The 22,109-nt window shown below is 44.4% G+C and overlaps 1 protein-coding gene across 4 annotated transcripts in view; it reads left to right on the top strand.

Annotated features, from left to right (window-relative positions):
• shdb (Src homology 2 domain containing transforming protein D, b) overlaps nt 1-15,828 on the top strand; it is a 30,751-nt gene extending 14,923 nt beyond the window's left edge. For 3 of the 4 annotated variants that reach the window (XM_074635481.1, XM_074635480.1, XM_074635482.1), the window contains 4 exons: nt 6,709-6,786; nt 7,577-7,751; nt 10,645-10,764; nt 13,694-15,828. In XM_074635481.1, the coding sequence (XP_074491582.1) occupies nt 6,709-6,786; nt 7,577-7,751; nt 10,645-10,764; nt 13,694-13,880 (560 nt within the window). In that variant the 3' untranslated portion in view covers nt 13,881-15,828. The remainder of the gene's footprint in view (nt 1-6,708; nt 6,787-7,576; nt 7,752-10,644; nt 10,765-13,693) is intronic. The other variant, XM_074635484.1, reaches the window with a different exon arrangement.
• Nucleotides 15,829-22,109: the final 6,281 nt, after the last annotated feature.

Genomic DNA, 22,109 nt, shown 5'->3' with positions numbered 1-22,109 from the left:
CACTCAGCGTTGCTAGGCACGGCCCACGTGTGAGGGAGGGGGAGAGCCGAGGAGGACGAGGATGGAGCGGGAAAAGAGAGAGATGAGGAGGAAGAGAGAGATGGACAGAAAGAGAAAATATGGATAGAGAGGCTGTGGAGAAAACTAGCTGGAGAGAAATGGAAAAGGGACGTCCAAGGTTATGGTATGTTTGGTGGCAGCTCGGTGGATGTTTGTGGAGGCCCAGTGCTTCAAAGGGGAGGGGCGTTGAGGAGAATTAATGGTCGGGGGGCTGTGGCGAGGTGAGACGAAGGGAGAGGAGGGGGAGTCAGGGCCATTGTGGCAGGGTGCAATCCGTCATCCGCTAACACAGGCACACTCTCTCACACATGTATACACCAATGCAGCAGCGGTGACAGGGCTGTCCCCGCAGCCCTCCCTCCCTCCCCGTGGATGTGACACACTCACTCAGATAACCCGCTACAGGGGGCAAAGGGGGGGCACCGCAATCTGCCAGCAGCCCCTCATCATCACCTTCACACAGGCGCACACACACACATGTGGATTCTCAATTCCAGCTCTGATTATCAGGCCCTCCTAATTCAAGGGTGAGAAGAGGTTGTGGTGCGTGTTGACACAAATGAGTGTGTGGGTGTGGGGGTGTTGTTATTGTATGTGGATTTGCGTGCGTTGCATTCATGCAAGCGCTTCTGAACGGAATCTCTCTAATTATGATTTTCACAGCTTATCCATGGTTAAATGTAATCGTGTGGGTGAATATTGCGTTCTGCGGCTATTTTTTCAAATAGCATCAGAAATAAGCTTGCCTCAAAAGCGTTTTATTTATTTTCCGAGTCCACTCGCAGACAGCTGTGTGAGGGTGAATCCAGCAGTGCCTGAGGGGTCGGACGAGACAGGCCTCTCTCAGTTCGGTTGGTTTTAATTGCAACGTTAGAAAGCTGTCACCATTCACCACCATCCAGCTCAAATTACAGCCGTCATTAATTCTTGGAAGTCAATAGACGGTCCAGCAGTGAGAGATTGGCTCTGCAACCATTCAGCACCAATTAGTGAGCTAATGAAAGGCACAATCTTATTATCTCTCTGATGGCCACACACCTAATGAACAGATGAACGGGTGTTTCAGGTATTTCATATTTATAAGTTTTATAGTCCAGTACGGGAGCCTTGGGCCATTTGATGCAGGTGGAGGAGTGTGCGCATGTTGGAGAGACGCAAATCTGCTGGAAATCTGGACAGGGGAAGGTGAATGAATAACATTTCCACCCCTAGAATTACTATTATGGTGCCATTGAGAAAAGCACTCATTCTCCACTTGTTCCAGTGCAGCTGCTCATTAGGCAACCGCAAAAGACGGGTTGTTACAGGGAAGCTCTCTCCGGTATGAATGTGTGCGTCATGAAAAGCAAGAGGGTGGTGGAAAAGAAGGTTTCTTTTAGCGGCTCAGATAAACTCTTTGCAGCACAAAAAGACGTTAAAGTGGGCATCCTTGTGATCCTATAGTTTATTTTACTTTTCTGTGGCAATTTGTTTGATATACATTGTAATTGATTTATTCCAAACAAACGGCTGTTGAGGAAACTGCCCATGTAGCTCATGAGTTTTTAGCCATGCTCGCGGCATGGCTATAGGGATGGTGATGTCGGTTGGTAGGTTGGTCCACCACGTTGGTCCAGACTGAAACATCTCCACAATTACTGGAAGGATTGCCAGACCAGCCCTTTCTCATTCCCAGGGCGTCAAATACCGAGGCTTTGCCCCGTTCGTCGGCGTGTGATACCGCCGCACAAGGCACCCTTTAGCGCCGGTATGAACGTTGTGTCTGGGGCACATGTAATAGTGATACTCGTTACCTGGAGAGGTTGGAAGGAGACATATGTTTCTAAAATGTTACGTTTCGACATAAAAACCTGTAGAGCTAACATTAGCAGAGTGCGTTGGCACATCATTCACTAGTGTTAGCACTACGCTAGCAACTGAATGTGTACTGAATGTATAAACATGCTGCTTTTGCTTTGTAATAATTGTAACAGTGAATGAAGACCTACCCGGCGTACAGGAACAGTGTTTTTTCATTGTCTTCTGTCTCGATCACCAGGTGATGGTGGTTCACTTTTACACTGTGATCTGTAGACTTTAGCTTCTATCTTTATATTTTTAACCTGAATCAGTTTGCGTTTGGAGGATATATATCAGGATGTCATAGTGTAGACCTTTCTGTCTGCTTCTCTCTGAAATTGCTTTTTCGTTTTTTCACAAAAATTAGCTGTATATTTATGCAGGGAGTTAATGACAGTGTGGGCTCCATGGGAGCTCTGGCGGATTGACAGAGTAGCAGCAGGGGGCGGCGCTTAGCAAAGGGTCAATTGAGAAGCAAAACTGCGGAATGAGGAATTGTGTAACATTTTGCAGATTGTTATAGTAAGAGATATATTATGAAAGTTATCCAGACCATTTGATTGTTTTTAACTATTCTTGTGTAAATAGCCCCGTTGTCTGGATGCAGAAGGGTGCTTTAAAGTGTTAATGTATACAGAAGGTTGATTTAGCAAAGCTTGCAAAGACACATTGACTGCATTTGTATGTGTTGTGTCTGGTTGTCTAGATACATGTGCTCTGACTTGACAGGACAAGGTTTCCTGGTCTATTGTGTGTGTGTGTATGTGCACAAACAAACAAATGCGAGCGGGAAAAAAAAAGGAAATGAGATTTCCATTTCGGTGTGATGCTGCTCTTTGTTGCTCTGAGCAGGCCCTGGGGGCGTCTGACCAGCCTCTTCATCAATTTACCGGCACAGTGGAAGGACTGTTGTCGCTCTCTCTCTCTTTTTACTCTTGCTTCCTTTTTCTCTTTGTCACCTTTTCCCCACATGCCCCTTCCCTCTGCTTTTCTTTCCCCTTCAGCGGGGACCTTTACTGACATTAATGAAAAGGCATGTCCTTTGTGATTCCCTCTCGCCCACCAATATGAGAGACGGGTGGAGAGGTGATGGAAGTAGAGTAGGGCAAGAGAGGAGAGGAGCGAGGGAATATGGAAAGAGAGATAATGCCCCACTTAGAGGAAGATAGGTGAACGAGGGATGGATATAATGAATGTCTGGAAAATGGATACACAGACAAGATTGTCAAGAAATGTGCGATGCTTAAAATTCAAACGGTGTGGATCCATATTATGAAAGAGGAACTCAGGTTTACTTCTTCTTCACTGACATGAGGTGTTAATTGTGTGTCTGGGGACCATTTTGCCCAGCAGAAGGTCTTTGTGTGCGGTGATAAGATGGGATGCCAGGGCTATTTGAAAAACAGATGTCTTCATTAATGGACCTAATGAAGCTGTTCTGTTGTCTTCATCTGCTCCTCCTTTATTACGAGGACACAGAAAACAGCTGGTGTGCTTGAAATGTCAGTTATCCGTCACTCAAGGCGATGTGTCCTGTGTGCAGCACAGAAAGGTCTGGTCACTCCCTCCCCCCTCAGATAATTTCTGGTAATTGTTAGCAGGTAGTTGAGGCACCAGGCACATGTGGGATTTTTGCCAAACCACAAATTACTGAATTGCCGTCGCCTGTTTCATCAGCTGGAGTTAAAAATGGGAGACAGAACTGATGGAAAACACATTCCTTTGTTTTAGCACATATAATGAGTACAGTGGAGTAGATTTTAAGTGCAAAATCACGAATATAGGCGGCGAGCGCTGATGAGAGCGTGCCTTTGTCCGTAAACCATTAGTGTGTCTCATTGTCTTGTATTGGAGAACAAAGCGGAGCACTAATAGCCTTCTATGTATGAGAGATCCACAGGTTCCCATTAGAAGTGAATGGAAGCCAGATGTTCCCTCTAGTGAATGAGTGACATGGTGTGATTGTTGGTGTTTGTGTGTGTTAGCTTGGCATTCAGCCTTTTGTTATCAGAGTGAGGAGCTCAGGCGAGGTTTGTGTGTGTGTTGGTGTATGTTCAGCCTTTTGCAGAGAAGAGAGCCTCCAATCTTACTCCCAGATAAAAAAAAACAAATACAACTTGATAGAGCCTGCAGGTTTAGGAGGGGTAATGTAGTTTACCCTAAATCACAGATATCTTCTGACAGTTAGTGGAATGATTAACCCCAGTAATACCTACTGTGTGTCTTCTGTCCTGTCTGTTTGATGTCTTGCCGCTATTGGCTGTCTCTGTTATGTGTCTGATTATTTCAGTTGTTCCCAAACAAATACTAAAATAGATTTACCGTCTCTCTCGCTCCCACTGCCTTTCTCTTTATACATCCATGGCCTTTTCCCTGTCCTGTGCACGAGCACGAACGCCCCCTGTTGCTGATTGGTTGGAATTATGGTGTGTGGCTCAGTCTAAGCCACTATGTTTCCCATTTACAGAGCCAGGGCTGTGTATGAACACCGGATGTTTTGTTCTGGGGCACACAGAACTGACAGCTAGCGGACCGTAAAGAGATATTCACTGAATTTGACAAAAAATTTATTGGATTAGAATTGCTGACTGCACCTTTAAGGTTTCAATTCTGGATTTTAGTACATGTAATGAGTAGAGCAGAATAGATTTTAAGTGCAGGGAGTGATTTACTGCTTAGAGGCAGGATGAATGCTGTTTAACTACCTGCTCTGACGAGAAAGCGACCAATACCTTACGCCCAAAAGACCAGGGTTTAAAGCTTGGGTAGCTGAGTGCTCTGCCTTGTTTAAAGAGGACCTATTATGCCCATTTTCAGGTTCATACTTGTATCATGGGTTTCTACTAGAACATGTTGCAAACACTTTATTTTTCTCTTACCGGTTGTGCCGCAGCATCTCTTTTCAGCTCTTTTCAGCTGGCACTCTGTTGTGATTGGTCAACCAAACCAAACTCTTCGGACTCCGCTCCAACTCCACGCTAACTAGCTTTGTTTGAAGGCGTGCTAAACTTGCTGCTAAGCAGGTATTATGCAAATGTGTTACTGTGACATTACAGCAAGGCGTTTCAGGCGTCAACAGTGTTTCTGTGGGGGAGAGTAAGTCCCTTTGGCGTGAACTTTGGGCTTTGTAACTTTGCCTTTTACATGCACAAAAACTATATAACACACTAAAGGAAAGGGAAAAAGCACAATAGGTCCTCTTTAAATTGATTGCAAGTCAACCAAGATGAATGAAATGGATGCCAGAAACAAGTGTATTGTTTAAAATGTCCAAAGCCAAAATCAGCAAATGGGATAAGACACTGGAAACAATTGATATCATCTCAGTTCGTACTTTTTGGCAAGGCAAAATACAATTTTAAGATTCAACAGCATTAGCCAGAATGATTTCTTTAGCGGGACAACAGCCACCCAAAAACCGGAGGAGATGGAATTTTCCCGTCCATCTGTGTAACACCACTACCCGAGCTTATCTCTCACTCAGATGGCTGAGCACATTTCTGATCTGTAATAAATTGTCTTGGCTGTCTCCATCCTCTCTCTCTCTTCTTTCTTGTTACCCTTCACTTGCGTTTGTGTGCTTCTCATTTACACCCTTCTCTCTCTTTCCAATTCATCTCTCTCAGTTTTGCTTGAGAATTAGAGGTGTGAAATGTGATGTGGTGGCGAGCGGACAAGCAGGCAGGCAGGCAGCAGAGTGTGGCAGCGGTGGTGTTTCGGGGTGTCAGGTGTGTGTGGACCAGCGTGTTTGCGTGCATGTCTCCCGTTGAGGGGTGCCAGGCCACACTTTTAATCCTGGCTTCAGCGGAGGTGCGGCCTGCTCCAGATGGGGCCATTGTACTGCGCCATGCATCAATAATTCACGGAGAGCCAGAGAAAGTGGCGGAGTGTGTCTGCCTGCTCAATAATTAACCAGGGAGGGAGAGGGGCATGTATGTACAGCCTGGGTCTCTCTCCAAACGCCCATTCAAATGGCCTTTGATGTCGCCGGCCTGGGGGGTCTTTGGAATTGTCGGCTCATTAAGACGTCACCACCTCTTTTCCTTTTATTTGTTTTGTAATCCGTTTTCGCTGTGAGCAGGAGCTGAATGTGAAACTGGCAAATCGCATAATGTGTGTGTGTGTGCGTGTGTGTGTGTGTGTCCGTGTGTGTGTGTAAGGCTGCATTAATGACTGTTAAAGTAGATGGTTGCTTGCCACGGTAGATAATGAGCTATTTTCAGTTTTGTGAACCTTCTGCTGCTCTCCTACTGTAGGTAGGACAGTGAGAGGAGCATTGTTCTGCCCCCACGCTCATCAGCTCCTCTGTCACACTCTGCTCTGTGGGTTGCACATAAAGTCACGTTTTGTTTTCATTGCATCTACTGCTACTAGACAGTTTCTCAAAGTGGATCCGTTGAAATGACTATAAATAATGCAGCGTGTTTCATCTTCTTTGCCTTCTTCCGTCTTATCAGACATGATAAATTACTGTATATATAAGGTCTGCAGAGAAGACTTTTTCCACAATTTTGATGAAGCAAAAAGACAGGAGGTAGAGCATATTACTTCTCTTCATGACAGGAGTTATAGTTAATTATCTCATCACACACATGCACCCTCTCAACAGTGCTTCCCTTTCTTCCACATCTCACTTCTCGCTCTCCTCCGCACATTCAAATCTTGCACCTGATTTCAGTCTTCATCACCACCACCTCTCTCACACATCTTCCTTTTAGTTAACTTTGTTCGAGCCCATCTGCTGTTTTCTCACTCTTGTCGCTCCCTTTTTTTCTCTCGCCTCCTCCCCGCTCCCCTCCCCTCTATTAGAAATGAGGGAGTTGTCGGAGTTGCCCTGGCCTGCCCCGGTGGGTCAGCTGGAGGAGGAGCCCCCCGTCAGAGAGCAAGGTGACCTCCCACCCTGAACACAACCCTCCCCCCCCCTTCCCTGCCTCCCTTTATCACCCCATACACTCGCATATGCAGTCATCCTGACCTTCATGACCCCAGCTGTTGTCCTACATCTGCTCTACCTCCATCCTAAACCCCCCCGCGACCTGCATCTGCACCACCTTGCATCTGTCCCTTCCTGTTGCGGTTGTTGTGTTGTCAGTTATTTTGGGGGGTTTAAAGCTCTCCCTTCTTAAATTACCACATTCCCCTCTTGCATCTACCACGCATGAAAAGCTCCCTCTAAATTAACATGTCTGCCTTGTTCATTTCAGTGTACCTAGAAGTGCTATGGTACACTTAATGTTTAATTACAAGTTCTGTAGATTGAATTTCACCAAAACCAGGCACAGAAGGGGTAAATAACACTCCAGTCTGTGCACGTAATTTGCTCCAGAATAGAATCAGTATCGTCAACATCAAGTAATCTGCAGCGAAGTCTACGGGAAGACAAAGACCTGCACCAGAGCCAACCAGGGAAGACGCCAGCTTCCTGTCTCTTATCTGCCCTCGGTGACTCATAAAAATGTTGATGATGGTAATTGTGATGATGCTGATAGTTTCGCAGACCGGGACCTGCCGTCCTCTAGTTCGACCCATCCATGAAAGGTCCCGCTGCTGCATGTGTGGTTTTGCATTAGCCGGATGTCTGGTGTTTACCAAAGTCTGGCTGTGAGGTTTAATCCCTTTTGATCACAGCACTGTGTAAATACTCTGACTCACTTTTTCTGTCCCCATCTGCCAACAGTGCAGTTTGATGGCGCAGAGTGGGACCGCTCCTCATCGCCCACGGAGCGGTTGCGTCCACCGGGGCCCAGGTCCAGCCCACTGGCAGGAGGGGGGATGAAATTTCGAATGCCGCAGGAAGGCCTCAACATGGTGGGGGAGAGGGTGGATCCCACTCTGCCTCTGGAGAAGCAGGTGTATGTATGCAGTCTTCTGTTAAACCCTCTACATTAGAGCTACATTAACACTGGGGCTGTAACAATACATCGATCTGGATCAATGTATTGATTCAATGATCAATCCAATCCAACAATCCAATATCATCGATGCAAAGTGAGAATATCGATACTAATTAATCGCGATTAATCGCACATTTTTTATCTGTTCAAAATGTACCTTAAAGGGAGATTTGTCAAGTATTTAATACTCTTATCAACATGGGATTGGACAAATATGCTGCTTTATGCAAATGTATGTATATATTTATTATTGGAAATCAATTAACAACTCAAAACAATGACAAATATTGTCCAGAAACCCTCACAGGTACTGAATTAAGAATACAAAGATATACTCAAATAATAACATGGCAAACTCAAGCCCAACAGGCAACAACAGCTGTCAGTATGCTGACTTGACTATGACTTGCCCCAAACTGCATGTGATTATCATAAAGTGTCTGTAAAGGGGAGACTCGTGGGTACCCATAGAACCCATTTTCATTCACATATCTTGAGGTCAGATGTCAAGGGACCCCTCTGAAAATGGCCATGCCAGTTTTTCCTCGCCAAAATTTAGCATAAGTTTGGAGCTTTATTTAGCCTCCTTCGAAATCGTATCGTGGCAGACTTTGTGATATCAGCAAATATTGTTGTCCAAAGAATCAATATAATATAGTATCGTGGTGAAACTGGTAATTTACACCCTTCAGTTGTTATGTGTTGGACTATATATAGGCCACACTCCAGTTAAGGTTTAATCAAATTACAAGGTGTACTAGCCAGTGACTTTTGATAGTTAATGATGAATGAGTGTCTCTGTTGCCATTCATTTAATTACCTTGAATATAATACAGGATAAAGAGATTGTCTTAGAAGAAAAATGACAGTAATAGTACAGGTCATACAGTACACATCAGCTGCAAATTGTACCCACAATGCTTTGCAATATTGAACAGTTACACATGGGGCCATCCAAGTATAGTAAGGAATAAGATGTTCACATATCGCAGAAATATAGGATTAAACCAGGCATTTTGTTTGGAGCATTATTCTGAGTTATGATGTTTAAACTCATCTAAATTATGCAGTTATTTGTGCATGTAAACACAATTAGCATAAACTATTAATCTCTGTAGGCTGCAAATGTCTCTGCATGGCTGCCATGCACATACATTTATCATACATTGTTATAAAAGCGAATATTTCAGGGAGAAGGGAGTTGTACATCCCACAAATAAATCAATTTTATTGCTCTGCTTTGAACTATTAAGGGCGCGTACACATTCAAACGAAGCGGTTATGTGTTTCGGCTAAGCAGCACTCATCAGAGCTTACAGAAGTGGGAAAGGTTAGAATGAGAACTAATTAAGTCAGAACATTAAAAACACACATTTACTTTGGTCTTGTAATTTCAGACATCATTGGTGTAATTTATGTGCTGTTTCTGTGCACATAAAGGGCCGTTTTACTAATGAAATCCAAGCACATGACACCCCTTAAGCACACATGCACATGTGCACACACGGGACACACACGGTGTTGTACTCACAAACACACACTTTCGCACACATTCACTTGAGGATAGTAGTTGATTATTATGCCCCATTACTCCCTGACGATCTCTTAAGGGGGTGTTGAGAGCTTTGTGTTTCCTTCAGTTCTGCTTTAAACAGAGAAACAACATCACTGTGAACCTGTAGCATTCAGTACACCTGACTAAGAAAATATCATTATTATGGCAGGAAAAATATAATGATGTTACTTACAGGTTATGTTGATCCCTAACAGTTTGGTATATTATTATTTTTATTATGCTTTGGTGAATCACTTCCTGTATTTTAACCACACTAGATGCATGGCTCTATGGATGGCAATGTCTGTTGGTTGGTCCACAACTTTGGACCAGACTGAAGTATCTTAATAATTACTGGATAGATTGCCATCAAATTTTGTATAGACACTCTTGGTCCACAGAGGCAATCCCCTGATTTTTCCTTTAGCACCACCAATTATGTCATATCTGTAGTTTTGAGTGATATTTCTCAACAACTATGGAAGAGATTGCCATAAGCTTTAGTACAGCTATCCATTCAACCCTCAGGATGAATTGTAAAAACTTTGGTGATCCCTTAAAGGGACAGTGTGTAGGATTTGGCATCATCTAGCGGTGTGGTTGCAGGTTGCAACCAACTGAGTACCCCTCGGCTCACTCCTCCCTTTCCAAAACTGCAGTAGCGTGAACCACCGAGTGAAAAACCGTGGTAGCACCATTCACGACACTCCGATGCCATCCTTACCATAATAACACTGCTTTAGGAGCAACAGAAGTCATAAGACGGCTGGTAGTAACGCGATTTTGCACTCTGCGTTCTCCTAAATGTTACGCACTGTTCCTTTAACTTTTTATCTAGTGCCATCAAAATCAGCTGAAATTTTAATTCTTCCAAAATTTTGGTTTAAAACCAATTACCTGCAAAACTAATGACATTTCTGCCTCAATTGTATTTAGTTTTTAGTGTTAATCAGCAAATGTTAGCATGTTTACATGCTAAGCTAAGATGGTGAACGTGGTAAACATTATACCTGCTTAGCATCTGCATGTTAGCGTTGCCATTGTGAGCATGTTGGCATTCTGTTGTGAGCATTTAGCTCAACGCACCGCTGTGTCAGAGTGCAGCTACACAGATGCTAGCATGGCCATGGTGTTACTGCTGTTACTGAGAATTTACTGCCATGAAAATAGAGGCCAAAGAGGTTTTTTCTTATTTGGAATTATGTGTTTTATTCATTTTTTTGTATGAATCGTAAATATTATTCTTTAAAAACATTCACACTAATCACACTAATGTGTGTTTGTTCTGTCTATCAGGTGGTACCACGGTTCACTGTCGCGTTCGGAGGCAGAGTCGCTGCTAACTCTGTGTAAAGAGTGTAGCTACCTGGTGAGGAACAGTCAGAACAACCGCTCTGACTACACCCTGTCTCTACGGTAAGATATGGATACACTCACACACACACACACCTGAGCACCTTCAGTATTGTTCTCGCATAAACAGCGTTACAAACTAATTGCATATTTCAAATTTGTTCTGCCATGTGACTGAGAAGTGTGTGAAGTGTATGTGAAACCACCTGAGCTACACATCTCATATCGCAGTCTCCACACCTCTCCATCTGTCTCTCCCTTCCTCCCTTCCCTGCACCATCACCCCCACTCAAGATCACTGCCGTGCTGATTCCTCTCCCGATACTCATTTGCAGGGCACAATACTGCTTATCTGGTCAAATCTCTCCCTTGTAATTACTACCCCGATCCATCGTCCCGGCCTCACAATGCCCTCCCATCATGCCTCTGTCCTCACCCCATCCTTGGCCCCCTCTCTGTGGCCTTCCTCTATGGCCCCAGCGGGCCCTCTAAGTGGTAATCAGGCAGGTAGAGCACACTTCACTGCACACATCATCCTCCCCGTAATCACTAATGAATATGAATTACCTTCTGTGGGCCACACAAGAAGGGGATCCGGGAGGGAAAAGGGAAGTGAGGGAGGGGGGTGAGGCACAGAGTGTCACTGTGTTGTGCTGACATATAAACAAGCTCATGCATTACTCATTTACATGAGTAGAGTGGGTTTGACACACACACACACGCATGCACACACATGCACATTTGCTCAAGCAACAAGGTCACTACTGACACTGGTTCTCCAGCTGTCGCACATGAAGTTTGGAAGAAGTGAAATCTCATGAAAATGCAAACTCTATTAATTTGCTTTGTTAGAAGGTGGTTCTGTCCTTCATTGAAATAGGCCGTTAGATTCTTAACAAAACCAAGAACAGCATGGCACAATCTGAAACGAGTCGAAGCCGCTTAGATCTTTAATCGGCTTAAAGTTTCTGTGAGGAACTTTTAACTGGTTATGAAATCATGTAATGCCGATGCCTCTATATGACCTACATAAGTAAACAAGACCATCAGCAAAAGATTGGCTATTTCTATATATTTATTCGTAATGCTTATCATCGGAGCCACCGGGTCCGATTCCAGCGAAATCACGCAGGTTCACCAGAAACTCCTACAGACCCAAATCCAGCTTCGCTACCACCTTGGACCTGCAGTAGGAGCTCTGCGCCCGGCAGCAGCGCCTCCTCCTCTGGCCAGGAGCAGAGCTTTGCCTCGCAGCTTCACCTGTCCCTGCTGGGAGCCAACACCGACACAACGCTGCTGGAGGCCCACGCCGTATTACTTGGCCCACTGGAGGGAAGGGAGGCATGGGAGAACCAGAACCAGGACTGCACGGGGCAGACTGTCAGACCCTGCTGCAATAAAATTAGGTTTTCTAATGGTGGTGCTTGGAAACACTACAGCTTTTGTCCACAGGGACCGCCAAAATCAACACAAAATGAGAGTTTCTCATACTTCGGTTTCATACAGCCTTTACTGTTTTAGTTTTGAATCATCATTCTAACCAGTAATTATAACATTAACATTATAGATCAATAAGTTAATTGCTGAAATCCAGGAACACAATGCTAAAAATAAGTCAAACAGGCAGCTCCTGATTGGCTAAACAAAGATGGTCCTTTGAACACCTATTAAAGCCTTTCAGCCAGGTGAGTGGTGGACACCTTAATTCTTTGGGTTTTCCCTCCAAACACAGTGGTTCAGATGATATGGTTTTAAACCATTGGCTTGTTTGTTTGATCGTTTGATATAGGCAGTCACTTTTGGTGGATACAATGTTATCATGACAGATAGAAACAGCAGCCAAAACTACAGAAATAAGGCCCAAGTTGTAATAGATTGGAATTTTCCATCATGTCTGCGTTTAGATTGGAAAGCAGCAGGAGGTTAGTCTACATCAGCGTGTTGTGACTGGTGTGCTGATTGTTGTTGGATACTGACGCTACCTTTGTGATGTCAATGTACCCTTCAGTAAGGACAGCTTGTGTAATAACAACCAATATCAGCTAAGTTATGTGAAATAATGTGACATCCATGCGCTTTTGTCATTGTGGTGCACCTTGGAAAAAGTGAACCACACCTACTGTAAGATTACACAGTAATGTGGACAATGGGAGGAATGATGAAGGCTGTTTAACGGAGACAAAATGAAAGAATCACTCCAAAGTGAGTCATCACCAAAGCAGACAGATTTAAACCTGCATGATTATTTATGGGAGAGCGCTCGTAGGTTCTGATGTACCACGAGATACAAAGAGTCCCCAAAACACACAGGACTGGATGAAAGCACGCTGAGCGCTGACGTGATGAAGCATCTGGCTCTCGGTGCTCTGGAGGCCAGCGGGACCATCATAAACTGCCTGTTTCTAGTCACAGCGAGTGTTTTTTGGGGTTTCACTGCTCTTCAAAATTTAATTTGGAGCAATGACAATTATGGTGACCGATTTCAGCCCTTGTCTTTCCCTCTGCTTCTATAATTAGACATACATCATGACTGGCTGGCTGGCTCTTAAAGGGGAAGTCCCGTCGTGGCTGAGTGGCCCTTAAAGGGAAGGAACCAGTGTGGTTCTATCGGCTAAGCCGCGTTCACAGTCCAGCGGTCGTCTTTCTCACCCTCTCTGGCTTTTGTCTCTCCTTCCATGTGCTCTTTCACCACTCAGTTCATCCATCATTATGTCCCGTCCTTCCTAATTTGTGACACGGCGTTAAATCTTGGTTAGAATCATGTCCTGTGAAGTGCAGGAAGAAGAAGAAGTGAACATAAATCCAGGCTGTCATTTCCACTGTGTCATTATGTGACAGAATGTGTGGACGGCTGCAGGATGTTTTATGTGCCCCACATTTCATGTCATCCCTCTTTTCCCTCCCACACGCCCTTTCTCACTTTCATCCCACTCTCTTTTCTTCTTTTGTCTCCTTCCGTTCTCAATCTGTTCTTCCTGTTTCCACCTCACAGGAGCTGCCAGGGTTTCATGCACATGAAGTTCACGCAGTATAAAGACGGCAAGTACGTGCTGGGACAGAACAGCCCCCCCTTTGACACCATCCCAGAAGTCATCCACTTCTACACCACACACAAACTCCCGATCCGAGGCGCCGAGCATCTGTCCCTGCTGTTCCCCGTGTTGGTGCAGACGCTCTGACGCTCCTCCTGGATGTCTTTGTGATCGGACACGTAAAACTTGAATGTTTGATGGGATCTACCCAGCGGAGTTCTCTCCTCTCGTTGAACTGGAATACTTTTGATGATTCAACACACCACCAGAGGCGAATGCCCTCCTCACCCACCACTGCTGTTGTACTTGTGCCAAGTGTCTCTAACATCCGGGGGATTGATTCACATGAAATGCAATACCTGAACTTTAGGCCACCTTTGCTGTAACTCCTCTCTCTCATCTCCTTGCCGAACCGAGGGGGCTGACTCCAGGACATGTGAAATTCCCTCTTTCTTTACGACATGTCTTTCACAGCTGACTGAAATGCAGAGGAAGTCAGCAGAGCTGTAGCTGGGAGAGAGTCTGTATATTCTGAATGTACTGATGCCCCAGTTTGCGAGAGATTTAATTACTGCTGTTCCACAAAAAAACACCTCATTGACACTGGTAAAAATATATAACAATATTGCTGTTGTTAGGTGAAAACCTCACTAGTCATATTTTGATGATTTTTCATGTTTATATGAATCAATAAATTAAATTGTACTGTATAAGATGAGAAACCTTTTTCATCCTCGGGCTTGGGAGATCCTGTTGGAAATGTTGGAAATTCACATTTTCCATTAAAAGAAAAAAAAAAAAATGCTATTTTCGAAGATATAAGGTTTTTACCAACAGCAGTTATATTTCTGATGCTTTTCTACACAAAACCACACCTGCTAATCTTCACCCAGTCTGTTCCGCACTTTCATGCTGCTTTAAGGTCCAGACACACCAAGCCGACATCAAAGAACAAACGGCGATGAAGGCAGACTGTTGCGTCGCCTCACGTCGCCTTTGTCTTGACCAAAGTTGCACTGGAACACGTCGCAAAGACTCCAGCCGACGGCCAGTCACCACGTACGTTCTGCGCCTGCGTGAGATGAATTAACTCTCCACACTAACAGGCGGTAGTCTGCATTCATCATTCAAAAAGGGAAACCGGAAAAAACGAGGACAGTGGATATACAAGTCGTTGTTACGTACATGAAACAAAACGGCGTCTGTTGACCATTTTCACACCACTCTCACTCATCACTTAATTTCATTCCAGATGGCCATATCGTTGTGAAAATATCCGTGTATTGGAATGATGAGATGAGATGAAATATGAGAAGAGCCTTCTGTGTGAGCCGTCTTCACTTTACTCGTTTGCTTGCTTTCCCTCACTTCTCTTCTAGTGCACTGATTTGTTTAAGCTGAACGGCGACGAGCTCCGTCGCCTATTCAACATGCTGAATCGGCCGAAAAACCTCCGACACGGCCAGACTAGAGCTGACGGTGTGGGACACACCACAAAAGCTAGGCCGACAGACGCTCCCCGACGGCCCCAAACTGTCCAAAAGCCGGCTTGGTGTGTCAGGGCCTTTACGTTGAGGATTTGCTTGACACATCTCCATGTTACTTGTTGATTGTTCATAGTGAGCAACAGAGAAGCTGTGTTGTTTTGGTACTTGTGTTGCTGACCTGTATTTCTTGTTGGTTGCATTTGGTAGACAGTGCTGGGTTTGTAAAAAAAAAAAGAAAAAAAAAAAAAAAGGCAACCTGCTGTCATTGTCTTCTCACTGACTTAAAGCCAAACGTGAAACGTCGGCCACGTTCTCACACTTTCTACATATTTGAGCGCAGATTTTTTCGGCTTGTAGTTGAGTTGTATTTGAGTTAAATGCTCGCCATCTGGAGTGGGTTCCCATGTCTGCTGCCTGGTTGCAGTGTTGTGTGGCAAACACAGACTTTAGAGGAGAGCCAACTTCTACCAAACACATTTACCACCATTGGAAATGGAAAATTATTCAAATCATTGCTTCTTAATACAAAATGGACTTGGTTGTATTATTATTATTATTATTAAGGCCATCTTCTGTCACTAATAAAAGATGACAGGATGTATAATTTACCCGCTGTGTTGAAGCAGAGTGTTTATTCTACATGTAGATCAGTGGTTCCCAACCTGGGGGCTGGAACCCCCACAAGGGGTTTGGAGATGAGTCGTGGGAGGAAATTGTGAAAAACTAAATTCTGCTACACACAATCATTCTTATTTTCAGACTTGTGTCTTGTGAAATACTGTGTTTAGGCCTCTAAAAATGAGAAGGGAATTGGTCTTGTGTTTGATTCAAAAAGAAAACCAAAATATTCAGATTGAGAGTCTACAGTAGGTGATCACATTTTCTACAATAGACTCATTAGACCTAGAAAGACGGAAAAGAGGCACAAAGGACTTGGCAAGATCGCGTGCTCCACACACTCAAATGCACGCACATTTGCTTCCCCTCATCCGTTGACAGCCGGGTTGGGAGGGAGGGAGAGGGTGAGGACTGTGGGGGTGAGGTGTGGCTGAGGAGGAGGGGTGAGGCAGCCCTCATTATTTGGGCTGTGCCGCAGTGAAAAGCACGGGGATTGCTTTCATTACTGAGCCAAATGAAATAGCGGAGGCTGATTACCCGCGTGACGGAGAGAGGAGACGAGCTGGATCACTTCTCTATTGGGGAAAAAGAGTGAAGGAGGAAAAAAGAAGGGGAGGAGGAGGAGGAGGAGGAAGACGCTGCCTGGCTCTTCTTCCCCAATGAGACTCCAAACAAGTGTGTGAGCGTGGGTGTTTGTGAGTGTAAGAGAGAGAGACGGTGACATTGGAAGGGGGGCTGTATAGTCCCATTTTTCAAACAAGGCTCCCTGGGGAGGGATATGAATATTAACGACAGTGGCAGTGCAGCATGTAGAAATCAAACAAATATCACACTCTCATTTCTCTGGCTTTTGTATAACTCTTACCTTGTCTCTACTTTTTTTTCAGTATTTATATTACAGTAGTCTGAAGGAGACCTAATATAAAGCTCTATTCTTAAAGGCACAGTTGTGTAAGTTGGAACAAATGGCTCCGTCCTAGCAGCATTGTACCATGATTCTGCTGGTGTGTGTAAATTGTGAGATGTGTGTGTGTGCAGCTGTCATATCAGAATGTGTGTAATGTCAGATCTGGGGGGTGTCAACGATTACGTGGTGACGGCAGCTGTTAATCCATCAGACAGGCTTGGAGGAATGAACACCTGTGATCACCGCAGAGCCAGATCACATGGAAACAGGGAAACCACAGAACATGCACACACACACATATGCATGTATGGCCTGAAATAGTTGTGTTCAATAGCTAGATGCCTTTTTCACAGACATGTCGCAGTCTTAAAAAGCACAGGTGTAAATAATAAAATATCTGATGGCTGAATTCCATTTAGATGCTCCATTTTTAAGGTCCTGCTGTTGTGCATGCTGAGTCACTGAGTCACGCTGTCTTGGCTTACTGGGACTTGAATAGAAAAGAGCCATCATTTATGTTATTAGTAACGCCTGTACTTTTCCTACTATGGCAAGTCAAACAAAAAAACAGCAAGTGAGAGAAGCAAAACAATAAAAAACATCATCGCCATTAATCATTTGACATTGAAAAGAGACACTTAGTGATATTAAATGGTCACTGTGAGAACATGAAGCCATTTTGCCCAGAACTCTATCATAAGAAATACATTTTGATCTCAAGAGACCATCCGAGGTTGAAGTTCCAGTATGTAGGATCTGACGGTATCCAGCGGTGAGGTGAGGAGATTGTAAACAACTGAAGCCTCTCCCGTGTGCCAAGAGTGTTGGAGAGCTACGGCGGTCGACGCAAAAACGCGAATGGCCCTCTTTAGAGCCAGTTGTTGTAAGAGTAGCGTAGGTCATTTGGAGCAGAGCCAGTGCTTGGAGAGTGTGTGTGTATGTGGGAAGTGAGTGGTGAAGCAAGAGAGAGAGAGCAGCGGCGACGACAGGAGCGAGTAAAGTTATCAACTTCGGCACGAGAAGTAAAAGTTAACAGGGTTTGGTTTGTCTGTTCTAAGCTACTGTAGAAAACATACTTATTAATATTATATTACATTTCTACCAATAGATCCCCTTAAATATTACACACTGGTCCTTTAAATAAAATATTTAAATGGAGTTTTGTTAAAGGGCTAATGCAGCAATTTAGCTCTGCACTTCCATAATGTTGGGAGTCTTGTGAGAGACAGATCTGTTGCTTATTTATTTGTTGTGAGTACGATTTTAGATTTCAGAGGACACTGCACACTTGAAATCTATCGTGCTCTTTTCACACAACACGAAAACCTCCAGGCTGCTCGCATGCACAGAAGCATGCAGAATCATCCAGCCGTGATCACACGCTCAACGCCACAAGTGAGGGACGGGACACGCATGTGAGACTAGAAGGCCGCCGCTGCCGCCGTCCTCCCTCTCACTTATCCCCTATCCCAGACACGCTAATCCCAGCAGTTGTGGCGGGCAGGCGTGGAGGAGATGGATCGTGGGTCAGTGTGAGCAGGTGTGTGCATGCCGTCAGGCCTCACCAGAGGACTGCAATCACTGAGGGGTTTGGAGAGGAAGCAGCTGCTGTTTGGGGGATTTTGGGGGAAGAGGGGGATGTTGAATTTGGAAGAGATTGCTTATCCACTCCTGCCACCTATCTGTTATGATAGGGTGGTATTGAAAGGCTGGTTGGCAAATACACATTTTGTTTAATCAGGTGGTCAACATCTCCTTTGCATAAGAGAGAGAGAGAGAGACCTGAGAGAAGACACACAACAAAACACGCCAGCACATACATCTCTAAAAAGATCAAACAATTAGTTTAAGTTCGTGCAGTTGAATTAGATTTTCAAGTCTTCATTCAATTCATGGTGCAAAGTACTGGAAGTATAGTGTATAATCACCTGAAACTAAGAACCATTGTGTTTTTGTTAGCTTAGAATGAGCCCTTCATATCTACATAGGGAGCGGGTCCTCTTCACGGAGTCCGCCATGTTGCTCCGCCATGTTTCTACAGTAGCCCAGAACGGACGAACCAAACACTGGCTCCAGAGAGAGCTTTTTGCCTTTTTATGTCACCTGAAGGCCACCGTAGTTCTCCGACACGCTTGTGAAACTGCGATAACATGAGCCGCAGAGCACAAAACAGTGATACCGCCAGCCGCCGTCTGACTCCCGTTGCTCCTAAAGTAGTGTTATTATGGTGAGGATGTCGTTACCACGGTTTTGCACTCGGCAGCTCACGTTACTGCAGTCTTGGAAAGGGAGGAGTGAGCGGAGGGGTACTCAGTTGGTTACAATCTGCAACCACACCACTAGATGCCGCCAAATCCAACACACTGTACCTTTAAGATACACTTATAAACAAAAACGAGTGTGTAGTTCTCTTCCTGTTGCTAGTGAGGACGAGTTTACTTTCTCACATAGTAAACAGTCATGACTAAGATATTTGTCCTTTTTTTATTATTTGTGGTTTTTATGCCTTTAATGATGGTGACAGTGATAGTTACGAAAGGGGGAGAGAGAGGGGATGACATGCAGCAAAGGGCCACAGGTCGGATTTGAACCTCAGGCCGCTGCGATAAGGTCTCAGCCTTGATACATGGGGCGCCTGCTCTACTAGGTAGGCTACCACGGCGTACCAGAGTAAGATATTGAAACGCAGGGGGACAGACGAAAAACGCATCAAGTTATTTTAAGGTGGAATGAGCAGCATGATGGTTGATTGCACAGTGGTTTTCCTGTCCTCAAGAGAAAAACATACTTTATTCTGACATTTAAATGTAGAGATCTGTGATCATTTTCACGCTGTTATACAGATTAGTTGCTGAAACAAGTAGTCAATTCATTAATAACTCAGTTGAGAGAAAACAACAATTTTGACAATCAATTAATCATTTAGGTGGTTGCTGGTTTCAGCTTCTCAAATGTGAAGCTTTGCCACTTTTTTCTGTTTTATATCATTATAAATTGAATGTGTTTGTATCTTAGACAAAAAAAAAACAATTTGAAAACATCACCCTGGGCTCTGGGAAATTGAGATTTTTCCACTATTTTCTGACATTTTAAAGGCCAAACAGTTAATCAGTTAATTGAGAGATTAACTGATAATGAAAATAAATGTTAGTTGCAGCGACGAGGCACACGTTAGGCTCAGGACTCCCATATTGTTGCTTCAGGAGAGAGAAAATAGACTGACAGATATACCTATATATATATATATATTTTAGTTTAGTATTCCTTGTGAAACTCAACTGCTTGATCCGCTCTAGACAGGAGAATTACTGGCAGCGGGGTGTTGAGGGGGGATGCTGGGAGGAGTGTCTACCAATCCAAGTCTCAGCAAGCTCCTTTAGATATCCTCCTACCATGTGACCTTTGGCTCCGCTCCCCCCAGCTCCTCCCCAGCTGCTCCCTGGATGAAGCCCTCTGATCTCGGGGAGCTTATCACCAAAGTCTGCCTGCCTTGGTCTTCGCTCTCTTTGTTGCACAAGTAATTACACTGTGTCAGAGAGCTGTGGAGGTGGAGGTAGGGGAGGAGAATCATCACGCACCGCATGACTGTGTGTGTCTCCTCTGGTGAGAGTGGTACAACTCAGCTGTGGAGGAGAGAATGGCTTCGGCTGGGGGCTCCCTGCGTGAGCGGCCGCCTCAAACGGGACCCCTCGCCGCTCACCGCCTGGCCCCACTCCACCTCCAGGCTGCTTCAAAAAGGGACTCGAGAATGACAGAAGTGTTTCATACTGGCACATTCAGAGGCTCGGACCAGATGGAGTCTTTGTTCTTTCTCTCAAAAACACACACGGATGCACACACACACACACACACACACACACACACACACACACACACACACACACACACACACACACACACTCACATGTATGCACACTTCCTCATCACGCAGCGGTATAAAGCCAGGATCATGATGACAGGGGGTGGTGTGATGCTCTTGTCCTCTGTCGTGTTCACATTAGTCATATGCAAATAGGCATTGTGCACAGAGAATGACACAAATCCACCATGTCTAAATCCTCAAAGAGGACTGGTGACGGCTATTTAGTTAACATGATTTATTAAGGTGTTTGACCCAGTTAGCACATGCAGCCATTAAACAGTGTTTGTTTCAGGTGTTTGGACAAATGGAAGGTGTCATCTGCCGGAATGTGAGGACACAAAGGAGATTAAAATGAAAATGAATGTTCACTGAACAGGTTTTATTTTGGACAAAGATTAAAGGAAAAGATGATGAAACTGAGTCTGAGGATGAGAACAGTCGGGATGTGCAATAATTCTGTCTTTCCTGCTCATCTTCATAGTGTGATTATTTTCCTCTTAAAGGGTAACATCGGTATTTTTCAACCTGGACCTTATTTTCCCATGTTTTTGTGTCTAAGTGACTAATGGGGGCAACAATTTCTGAAATTGGTCCAGTATTGAGTGAGAACGCTGCAGACGGCAGCTGCTAAACAGGCTGTAATGTAATTGCTCGGGGCAACTCTTCACTGTCAATGTACGTCCACTGAAAGTGCTTGTTTTTGTCACTGACTGACTGATTGTTATTATAAGTGTCTGACTACATTATGGAAAGGACCCTACAGAGAAATAAAAAGGGTTTTCCATGACATTGAAATTCTTCCAGATAACACTAAGCTGCGCTTTCTGTACTCTGACAACACCGGCACTCCTCTCTCTAACTCTCACTCACATTTCCACCATTGTCTTCTGGCAACAAGTCACATGACACAATAACAAACAGAAAGCAAAAGGTAAGAAAAAGGTTTCATTCCTCTGTAGGGTCCTTTCAATAATATTGTCAGACACTTATAATAACAATCTGAATCTGTCAGTAGCAACAACAAGCACTTCTAGTGGACGTACATTGATGGTGAAGAGTTGCCTGGAGCGATTACATTGCAGCCCATTTGCAACGTTTTCCCTCGATACTGGACCAATTTCCAGGTTGAAAAATACCAAGGTTACCCTTTAATAACCACAATTTTACCATTTATTGTTTTGTTTTGTCATTTCTGTGTTGTTCATAGATGAATGTCTTGTTTCATGATTTCCAATATCAGTTACATGTTTGAGTTCATCACATGAAGTTAGATGTTCATACTCAGCACTGTTTGATCCTTGTGTGTTCACGTAATCTGGAAATTAAAGGAGCAGTGTGTAGGTTTTGGCGGCATCTATTGGCGATGTTGCAGATTGCAACCAACTGAATCTTCTTTTGTGTGCCAAGAGTTGTTGGAGAGCAACACATGACCCTCTCTACAGCCAGTGTTTGGTTTGTCCGTTCTGGGCTACTGTAGAAACATGGCGGACTCCGTGAAGAGG

The sequence above is a fragment of the Sebastes fasciatus genome, chromosome 5 (genome assembly GCF_043250625.1).
Source record: "Sebastes fasciatus isolate fSebFas1 chromosome 5, fSebFas1.pri, whole genome shotgun sequence".
NCBI classification, from domain to species: domain Eukaryota; kingdom Metazoa; phylum Chordata; class Actinopteri; order Perciformes; family Sebastidae; genus Sebastes; species Sebastes fasciatus.
Note: the sequence above shows the minus strand (reverse complement) of the source record. Positions and strands in the feature narration are given on the sequence as shown.